The sequence below is a fragment of the Stigmatopora argus genome, chromosome 9, assembly GCF_051989625.1.
Source record: "Stigmatopora argus isolate UIUO_Sarg chromosome 9, RoL_Sarg_1.0, whole genome shotgun sequence".
Taxonomy (NCBI): domain Eukaryota; kingdom Metazoa; phylum Chordata; class Actinopteri; order Syngnathiformes; family Syngnathidae; genus Stigmatopora; species Stigmatopora argus.
This window is the reverse complement of record NC_135395.1, coordinates 8,753,088-8,763,564: the sequence shown is the minus strand read 5'-3', so window position 1 is coordinate 8,763,564 and position 10,477 is coordinate 8,753,088. Positions and strand designations below refer to the sequence as shown.

The following is a 10,477-nucleotide window of genomic DNA, read 5'->3' as shown; positions in this document are numbered from 1 at the left end:
AAGACAACTCACAGAAAAATTATGCTTCATTTATATTTTTAGGAACTGTCTGAATTTCCTTTCAAAGTGTCTGGATGAAGATTTTCCACACTATTTCTTGGAGTATTAATGTTAGCAGTCATGTCAAACCCCTTAATGCCTGAATTTACCTTTAACAAATATACATAAAACATTGGAGAATAATAATATAATAGAATAATATGTATATTGATTCATTCATTTTCCGTGCCGCTTATCTTCACAAGGGTGCCAATCGTAAGGCACAATGAGACTAACAACCGAATAGTATATCAGTCCATAAATACATATAGTAATAATAAAAAATACTAACATTAGAAAATTGAATGGAAAATAAAGCTACAAATGTGAAAGTCGTGAAATCAAATATAAATAAAGACGACCTAAACAAGCCAAGTTTTTTTCTTCGTTTGTGTCGCTGACGCATCTTAAATAAGTCAAACGCTTTCAATCGGTGAAAATCGGTTACAAAAGCAGTCTTTATATCAAAGGATGAAACATATTATTACCTTTTATATATATATATATTTATCTTTTCGGCACGTTCGTTCGTTGTCTTGTCACTCCGAAGTCGCGCGCTCCGCCCACTTTATTACTCGTCATGCAATCAAGTCATGGTCAATCTCGCGAGAATACCTGACCAAAAGTGAAATCCGGGCACTACAAGTTGTAAAATTTTGATTAAAATTGTATCTGTTTATTGGATGTAGTTTACACAAGATTTGATTAATGTTATCATATTCAAGCATATAAAATATATAAATGTAAACTTTTTGCTGGTATTCCCCGGTGTTTTCCTCCGTGACCGGAAGAGGGCAATGTGAGTTGAGCTAAATGTTGTGAAGGAAGAGGTCAAGGGTTACGAGTGTGACGTAGCCACGTGTGGTTGTTGGTGTTGTGCCACAGGCGCAACAAAATATTAATTTACCTCTGCTGGTAGGTGTTTAATGATTGTATTGAATTTTAGAAATGAATCGGGTGCTCTTGATTTTCGATTCAGAAAGAAATCCTCGTTCTTCGCAGTTTGCTTTCCGCAGAGTTCCATTTTCGAACAATGACTGCCTGACAAAAAATAATTTAAGTTATTCAAATTGTATTGTTTTTTTTAGCCGTCATTAAATTTCATGACTATGAAGTAAATCGGAAGGTGTTTCAATTTTCTGTAGATTCAAACTATGTTTAGCTGGCGTTCTGATGTCAATTTTCGGAGTTACTAAAATATTCCAGTCTAATTATAAAATGTACCGCTTTAATTGCATTTTCATCATTTTTTCTTCTCGTATTAGCAGAGAAAATGTCACGATGCTTATTGCTCTGGCTTGAGATTAGTGCTGGCAGAGATCGTAGCTAGGAGACCTCCCGATTAGATACGATTCGCATGGTTTACGATAAAGATGATCTAACAATATGGCGATACAATATTTATTTTTTTGCCTTGCACAAGCTATTGGGATACAGAGGATGGTTATTGGATTGGATTGGATAACTTTATTCATCCCGTATTCGGGAAATTTTATTGTGACAGTAGCAAGAGGAAAGGCATAGTTATAAGTTAGACAGTACAAAACAAAAGCAAAAGCACAAAGTACAAAGCAAATCAAAGTAGTAAATGGGATCATTAAGAATCACCAAATCAAATCATTAAGACAGCAATTCATTGTGCAGGTGTTTTTCTGAGTCGCAATGAGGAACCTGCTGTTGAAGAGCCGCCATATTTCCGAGCTGCAGAGTCCGGGCTCACCGCAGTGTTTGTCTCTGCGTGTTGACGCTGGAACATTACTGGTTGCCTCCCAGTACTCCATCTCAGAGTTCGATCTCCACACTGGTCAGGTAAAATGGGTTCCCAAAATGTGGAAACTGCTCTAGTTGTATTTTGTTGAAGCATATCTTTTATTCATCCTTCCTGTTTGTAGGTGGCGAGTGAGGCCTCGCTGACTGCAGATGGCTACCTGCCGACCGACGGTAGCGGTTCCGTGGTCGGCCTGCAGGATTTGGCAGAGGTCGAGTCGGCGTGTTTGGCCACAGCTGGCGGCGATGTCATCGTCTTTGACTTCAACACAAACCAAGTATCTCATTATGTTGTTTGGGTTTTCTCCTGTTGGTTTCATATTTAAAACAGATCTTTAATTTTTTTTTATCGATACAGTTGGAGTGTGTCGGAAGCGTGGACAGCGGGCTGACTGGTATGAGCTGGAGTCCTGATGAAGAGCTTGTGATTCTGACCACCGGTGAGGCCTTGAAATAATTTCAATACAGTTGTTTGTGCCCTCCAGTATGAATAAGAATGTATTTTATCAACCTACACTGGGGAGTTTGTAATATATTTTGTTGCTTGCAGGTCAGGAAACCATCATCATGATGACTAAAAACTTTGAGCCCATCACAGAGTTTTCAATTCACCAGGATGCATTTGGGGAAGGTAGAGCAGCTGATTTTTGGATCATAAATAAATGGAATGATTGAATTGGATTGGATTGGATAACTTTATTCATCCCGTATTCGGGAAATTTTGTTGTCGCAGTAGCAAGAGGGTGAGGATGCAGAAATAGGAAAGGCATTTTAGACATAAATAGATAGGTAATAAGTAAGTTAATAAATAAATAAATACATGAATAAATAAATAAGCGTGTTGCTGAAATATATATACACATACATGTACATACACACATTATATATATACACACATACATACATACACACATATATATACACATACATGTACATACACACACATTATATATATACACACATACATACATACACACATATATAAGCACATATATACATACATAAACATAGATGTACATGCATGCATACGGTAGGTAGATCATAAATACTTTAGATTAGAACGTATTTTCTCATCTGACAGGGGAGTTTATCACAGTGGGCTGGGGCAAGAAGGAGACCCAGTTCCACGGCTCAGAAGGGAAAGTGGCCGCACGGACAAAGGCTCAGGTACGTGTGTTTGCGGAAGAAAATTCAGTAAACTGATTTCACTTTGAAAGAGGACTGTAAAACGTAACAATGTTTATGACTCATATGCATCCAGGAAGTCAGGCAAGCAGCGGACTGGGACGATCGCCGACCCCGGCTGACGTGGCGAGGGGACGGACAGCTCTTTGCCGTCAGCGCCGTGTGCCCGCTCACGGGAGCCCGGAAGGTTCGAGTGTGGAACCGGGAGGGCGTTCTGCAGGCCACCAGCGAGCCCGTCGACGGCCTGGAGCAGTCCCTCTGCTGGAAGTAAGTAGAAAACACCACTAGTCAAACGTTTTTCTCACCACATTGGACATCACAATTTCATCTGAATGTCAATAATGAATGCACAGAGGTAAATAGAAAAAAAATATTTCAGACCATCTGGCAGTCTGATGGCAAGCACTCGACGCCATCCCAACAAGCACAGCGTGGTCTTCATGGAGAAGAATGGCCTCCTGCACGGAGACTTCACTCTGCCTCTCCAAAAAGATCAGGCCAAGGTTCGTTCGTGTTTGTATCGGGTTCTAGCCTCCTCTCCTGGGTCTCATATATGGGTTCGTGTCCTTTCAGGTGAAGGAGCTTCTGTGGAACAATGACTCCACTGTTCTCACAGTTTGGTTGGAGGACTTAACAGCCGATCCCGACGGGCGCGTCAACGCTTGCCGTGAGTTCTCTTCGTTTTTTTTGCCGTCACTTACACACCGCAGGCGGGAACGTTCTGTCTTCCGCCTTCAGTGCAACTGTGGACGGTGGCAAACTACCACTGGTACCTGAAGCAGAGTCTAGATTTCGGCAGCGACCCTAGCAAGGCTCCGCTCTGCGTTAGCTGGGACTCGGAGCACTCATTGCGGCTGCACGTGGTCACCCGCGGCTGGAGCTACCTGTCTTACGAGTGGGGCTGGACCACAGAGAGGAGCCCGGGAACAGACGCCTCGGACAGAGCCAACGTGGCCGTGATCGACGGAGGTGGGAGAAAGAATTAGAAGAAGGAGGTGATTCATACGATCAAGTATTCAGTTTGATGGACTCCTTTCAGATAAGATCCTGGTGACCACCTTCAGGCAAAACGTGGTTCCGCCACCCATGTGCTCCTTTGAGCTGCAGCTCAAGTCACCCGTCAATCAGGTGACCTTTCTATGTGAGCCTCAGAGGACCAATCATCTGGCGGTGCTCACAGCTAAAGGAAATGTAGTCGTCTTTCGCGAAGGTGGGTCTCCAAAATTAGAAAAATAATATCACCAATCCCCTTTTTTTATTTTTTTTTGCAAATCAGTTTTGCGGAACAAAGGTTGCAGACAAATTACTTTGAAATTTTAAAATTTTGTCTCTGCCATTGACATCGAATAGACGTCCAATCCAATTTGCCTGGCAGTGATTGAACAAGCCCTGAGTTAATGCTTAAAAATAAAAAATAATAAATTTCATCTTGAAAAGTAAAAAAATAGTAGCCTTGAGGTAATGTGGCAAAAAGCTGACTATATATTGGCGTAGCATTGGATGTTTATTTCCCTCACCTTTTGCTTGAACAGATTCTGCAGGTGAACATGACAAAGTAGCAAATGGATTCAAAACTGTGGTGTCTCCTCTGGTCCTCCAGAAAACATACAGGTAATAAATAATGCTGCCAATTATTAACTACTTACCCGTGTCCTCTTAAAACATGTCTCTGTCATACTCGTAGCGTTGCGGCCCCCCAGAAGATGCCGCTTTCTCTGCGACATCTGCTGTGGCTTCAGGACAATCTCTTTGTAGCTGTTAGCTCGGCTCTGTCACCCACATCTTCCGTTCTAATATTTTTGCGGCCGAACCAGGACTCCAACATGCTCACAGTTAGGTAACGAATAAGAACATTGATGAGTGCGACTTATTTTTTAGCTACAGTCTGACTTTTTTATTTTTATTTTGCTGAATATTTAGCTCTCGCCTGGAGGTAGACGGCATGGTGGTAAGCATGGTCCACTGCTGCAGCACACGCTCTGTTATTCTACAGTTGCAGGACGGGCGCTTGAGGAAACTGCTCTGGGGTCAGTTGTTAATATACACACTATTTAAAGTTATGTTGCATGGATTTCATTTTTGAAGTGTCAGCGCAACACTATTTGAAAGCTGCCAGATACTTTTTTGCAAGCTGACAGGTTAGAAATGAACCAAACTAATAATCCAAAGATTGAACTGGTTGTGCAGATTGTTCCGAGCCAACCACGGAGGAGTGGCGGGACTCCAACGGGTGTGTCGTCAATTTCCCTGTGCCATGTACGCAAATAGCCCTTTGCAGTATGGATGGACAGGTAATCAAACTAAAAAAGCGCATAGTATAATAGGGTTGTGACAATAAATATGAATGTGTAACTCAAGTGAGTCATTTCAAAACAACAGGAGCGTGTGCTGGGCATGACGGACCGATCTCACCTGTATGCAGAAGACGTGGAGGTCGGTGGTCATTTTGAAACGTCAATCAACAATTTTGTTGGCTTTGAAATCGACTGCTTCTTTTTCACCCTTCAGCTCGCCTCCAATGTGTCGTCCTTCGCCGTTTGCGGTGACTTCTTGGTGGTCACCACATACGCTCACACGTGCCGCTGCATCCGACTTACGGCGCTTAGTCTTCAAGGTACAGCGACTTTATCTCATCATTAGGGGTGTGACAATATCTCGTTTATATATATATCTCAATAGGTTACCAATATCTCCCCACTAAGAATCTATGTCCTACTAAAATGTTGAATCTGACATCGTAGCGCTGAGGTTAGCCTTGACCCAGGACAGCGGGCAGAACGACGAGACCACACGGCGGGTGGAACGGGGGTCCCGTGTGGTCACAGTGGTGCCACGAGATACGCGAATCATCTTACAGGTGAACGCCAAAATGCGCGTCCTCTGGCGTCGCCTTGCAAATGTTCACTATGGTGTCTTTGGGTTTGGAGATGCCGCGTGGGAATTTGGAGACGGTCCACCATCGCGCTTTGGTGCTGACGCAACTCAGGCAGTGGCTTGACGAGTGAGTAGAGTGCAGCCGCCGCGTTTGATTCATGCAGTAACCGCCATTGTTGGATTTCCAGTTTGAGGTTCAAGGAAGCTTTCGAGTGTATGAGGAAGCTGCGGATCAACCTCAACCTCATTTATGACCACAACCCAAAGGTACACACAAGGCCCGACCACAACTCTTAAAGGTTATTCATTTCTGAGCCGCTTGTCCTCATGGGGGGCTATTATGAAATATAGTTTCATTTTAAAAAAAGAGAGTGAGTTTCTTTCATTTTGCTGCAAGATGAAGGTTTTGAAGGCATTCCAATCTGCTCTCTTCAGGTGTTCCTGGAAAACGCGCACACATTTCTGACGCAGCTCGACTCCATCAACAACATCAACCTGTTCCTCACCGAGCTCAGGTCGGCACATTTTTCTCTGTCGCAACAGAAGCGACCATTGATTGTTGAATTTTAGTGTTTAACACTGCATCTTCCCCTCCAGGGCAGAAGACACAAGCACCACCATGTACCCTTACCCTGAAGGATGCGCGCAGCTTCCAGTGAGCCGGGAACACACTCCCAAACACAAGAAGGTGGACGTGGTGTGTGACGCTTTACGCAGCACAATGGAAGCAACAGATCCCAACAAGTAAGGTTCAATACTTTTGAGTACAACTTTGAACTTTCCCCTACACTAGTTACGTTAGTCTAAAATCTGTGTTCTCTTCCCACTGTTTTCAGGTTTTGTCTTTCCATACTGACCGCACATGTAAAGAAAACAGTTCCCGAGTTGGAGAGCGCACTGCAAAAGGTCCACAACCTTCGAGGTGACCGTGACACTGAGATATGTTGAGATATCAGAATGTGACGTCTAGCACCGTCAAGGGCAGGAAAACTAGGGCTGCCTGAAATAGAAGAAAAAAACTCTAGTTCCTAATCATGTTTGCAGTTAAGCCTCCCGAAGGAGACGGCGTTGTGAATGCAGAGGAGGCACTGAAGTACCTGCTCTTCCTCGTCAACGTCAACGACTTGTACGAACACTCGCTGGGGACGTACGACTTCGATCTGGTGCTCATGGTGGCCGAGAAATCGCAAAAGGTACCAAAACCTATGAATAACAACGATCTACGCCTCACAACGGATGTCTTTGTTCAAATTGGACATTTGGATGTACTTTTCCTCCTTCATATATTTCGGATGTATTCATCCGGACACGGTAAAGGCAGATCCTCAATATTAGTTGACTCGGTCTCACGTGCTAAAGTATGAGTTGGGAACATGCCTAATGAGAATTCTCTTATGTGTTTTACCTGAGCAGGACCCCAAAGAGTATCTCCCTTTCCTGAACACTCTAAAGAGCATGGAGGTCAACTACCAGCGCTACAGCATTGACAAACATCTAAAACGTTATGGCAAGGCTCTGATGCACCTGAGCAGATGTGGTAGGGGCTCCATTTTGTTTCGTCCTACACCCAAGCGGCTATTGGTCAACGACATTTTTGCCAATCACATGATCGGATGGATGGTTGACGTTGGCTTATAGTCTGAAAATTTTATATTTGCTCATCTATTCTGAAGTCATTTGCAGCACTACTTTTCATGTCATTACAATTAAAACAGCACTCCATTCCTTGCATGCTGTCCATCGTTTTAGGAGAGGAGCATTTCCCGGAAGCTTTGCAGCTGGTAAAAGAGCAGAAATTATTTAACCAAGCACTGCGTCTTTATCCAGTGTACAGCGCTCAGCATAAGGTACGCCAGCTTCCCCCGCTTCCCACTCAGCTTCGTCTCACAACTACTTCTCGAATCTGCTTCTAAGGCGCTGAGCTGTGCCTACGCCCAGCACCTGCTGGAACAGCATCAGGCCGAGCAGGCGGGCTTGCTGCTGTGGCGATGCGGTGAGCTCAAAGGGGCCCTGCAGGCCTTCACCGCCGGTTCCCACTGGAAGAACGCCGTCTGCGTGGCGCAACAGATTCCGCTGCCCGACGACCAACTTGCCCTGCTGGCGCGAGATCTGGCAGGTAACAGTGAGGGTGGATCTTCAACTATGGAGATGGCCGCCATGTTTTGAGGCATTAAAGGTCTTGTTTGTATTTTGTTTGCTTTTTTCAGGAAAGCTGAGTGAACAGAGACGCTACACGGAAGCGGCTCTGCTGCTGGACCAATATGCCAAAGTGGGTCGTTTACACAAAACAACTCTATTGTCAAAAAGAATATTACTAATTCTCTGGGTTTTTCTGCCATCACACAGGACTGTGAAGAGGCCATCTTGGCACTCATCTCTGGCGCGGCCTGGGAGGAGGCGCTACGACTGGTTGGTGGAAATGAAAAAAAAAACAATATAAGATATTTTATATATATATATTTTATTTATGTCTATGTCTAGTATGTATATATATATATATATATACATACATATATATATATATATATATATATATATATATATATATATATATATATATATATATATATATATATATATAAATAATGTACATATACATGGTTTTTTGTTGTTGTTATTTTTGCTTCTATATATTTTTTTTGTTCTTAAGATTCACATGCACGACCGAGCCGACATCACGGAGACGAACCTGAAACCCGCTCTGGTTGAAGGTATACATTTATAGTCTTTTGTGCTAATAGAATGTTTTTCTCCAAAATCAAACCTTCTGTCTTGGTTGCCAGCGGCCAGCGCGCAGATTTTCTCGGTGGAGACGCAGACGGCCACTTTCTCGCGGCACCGCACGCGTCTGGAACTGGTGCGGCGGGAGAAGGAGAACAAAGCCCGGATGAGCATCCTGGGTGAGTGCTTCAGGCGATCGATTGGTCGCCGAGACGACGTCATCGGTCTCGTTTCCCGGCAGACGAAGACGGTCCCGACTGCGCGGACGCCGAGCTTTACTCCGAGGCCAGCAGCGTCATGAGCGGGTCCAAGTACTCGCAAAGCAACTCGCGAGTGTCCTCGTAAGTCGCTTATTCAGAGACCCGTTATCCCGTATCTTAATAGACATGAGGTCAAGGCACATGGTTTACTATTAGTTTCCTCAAGACCGAAATTTTAGGAAACGAACCGAGTCCTGTTAAAAAGCACCTCGCTGTCACGCAGGAGGTCCTCAAAGAACCGCCGCAAGGCCGAGAGGAAGAAACTGAGCTTGAAAGAAGGAAATCCCATGGAGGAGCGAGCTCTCCTGTACGCCTTACGAGAGATCGTCACCTCCGTTGACAAGATGACCGGTACGCATTCCCACTTTTGACCTCGTTTATGTATTTAAGCCGCTTTTCATTGGAATCCCTGTCGCGGTCTTGCCATTTCGCCGTGCGTTGCAGAGGAGGTCGAGGCGATGCTCAAAGCCCTCCTGCTCTTCCACTTCGACAAGCGAGCAGAGGAGCTGCAGCTGGTCTTCGCTGCGGCTCTGCGCGAAATTGAGGCAGCCATCCCACAAGTGTGGCCTCAGGGAATGCGAGGCAGCCACGTGCCGGTATTATATTTAATCATTCCAAATCAGGAACCCGGGACATCCCGAGTTTATTTTAGTTTTTAGAGAAACATGGCTTCTTTAAAGCACTAAACAATGAAAATGTCGATTGTGTTTTAGCTGACAGGACCAAACTCAACGGCAAACAGTATTATGGCTTCTTACAATCATCATCATCATCAGCAGCAGCAGCAGCAAACACCACAGCCAACATCGCAAGAAGGTTAACAAAACTAGCTCATACACAAAATATTTGAATTTTTTTAAACTAATAGAATATTTGAGGTTTCAGAATTGAATGGATTTCTAAAAAATGCTGAAAAATGTTTTCTTTCCTTTCTAAATAAGAGAATTGTTTAATGAGTAAAGTTCAGTTCAATTTTTTTTGGTTGTAATAATGTTCTGAATATGCAATTGAGCTTTAAAATAGTATATGCTGAATATAACATTTAAAAGAGTTTTAGTTGTATATTAGATGTAAATAGTACAGAAAGAAATCTGACCTTGGGTTTTTATGCTGTTAATTCCAATGGTTTATTAATCTTCTGGGGTATATACAGGAAGCTGAACTTTGAGAATACATAAATATTGCATCCCAAAAAATTATGATTTGAACATGTTTTCATTCCAGATTTGGAGATACTGACACCTCCTGCAATGAGAGGCATGGTCAAGTGGAAGCTGGCACTTTTCAACTAAGTCCCATTTTATTCATTTGTTTAAATGGAAAAACAAAACTTCATGTAAATAAAGTTTTACTCTCGACAGATCATCCATTATTTGTCATTTGTGCAAAAGTTCCTGAAGTGGTCATGCAGACATTTGCTTTTGGTGCTGTTGTCTTGGAAACGGGGTTATCTCCATGATTAGAACCAGGCGTGCACATAATTGGTGCGCAGGTGCAACAGAAATTACACAAACTTAACATCGTGTGCTTTTGTGTCACCTTTACATGCAAATGCAAAAAAAAAAAGACTTTACGAAGCTTATAAGCTCTTTCACCACCAGAGAAGAAACGACTAACCGGATCGGGAACCA

General features: G+C 43.4%; 1 protein-coding gene across 1 annotated transcript; it reads left to right on the top strand.

Annotated features, from left to right (window-relative positions):
• The first annotated feature begins 832 nt into the window (after positions 1-832).
• elp1 (elongator acetyltransferase complex subunit 1) lies at positions 833-10,209 on the top strand. Its single transcript, XM_077610225.1, has 36 exons — positions 833-954; positions 1,684-1,848; positions 1,932-2,084; positions 2,165-2,246; positions 2,357-2,437; positions 2,888-2,973; positions 3,068-3,258; positions 3,371-3,494; positions 3,565-3,658; positions 3,730-3,960; positions 4,031-4,201; positions 4,524-4,602; positions 4,676-4,828; positions 4,912-5,018; positions 5,179-5,282; positions 5,371-5,424; positions 5,500-5,605; positions 5,733-5,848; positions 5,919-5,992; positions 6,054-6,132; positions 6,301-6,380; positions 6,463-6,609; positions 6,702-6,787; positions 6,910-7,058; positions 7,279-7,402; positions 7,615-7,712; positions 7,780-7,981; positions 8,073-8,134; positions 8,212-8,274; positions 8,516-8,576; positions 8,649-8,765; positions 8,828-8,927; positions 9,070-9,197; positions 9,291-9,442; positions 9,560-9,662; positions 10,071-10,209. Exons 2-36 carry the CDS (start codon positions 1,702-1,704, stop codon positions 10,136-10,138), a joined length of 3,972 nt encoding a protein of 1,323 aa, XP_077466351.1. The 5' UTR covers positions 833-954; positions 1,684-1,701; the 3' UTR covers positions 10,139-10,209.
• Positions 10,210-10,477: the final 268 nt, after the last annotated feature.

Excerpts from the sequence above, each read along its gene's own strand:
- elp1 (XM_077610225.1), top strand. The coding sequence starts at position 1,702 with ATGAGGAACCTGCTGTTGAAGAGCCGCCATATTTCCGAGCTGCAGAGT. Across the intron at positions 2,085-2,164 it reads TTGACTTCAACACAAACCAA|TTGGAGTGTGTCGGAAGCGT; the intron begins GTATCTCATTAT and ends TTATCGATACAG. Across the intron at positions 6,133-6,300 it reads TTTATGACCACAACCCAAAG|GTGTTCCTGGAAAACGCGCA; the intron begins GTACACACAAGG and ends TGCTCTCTTCAG.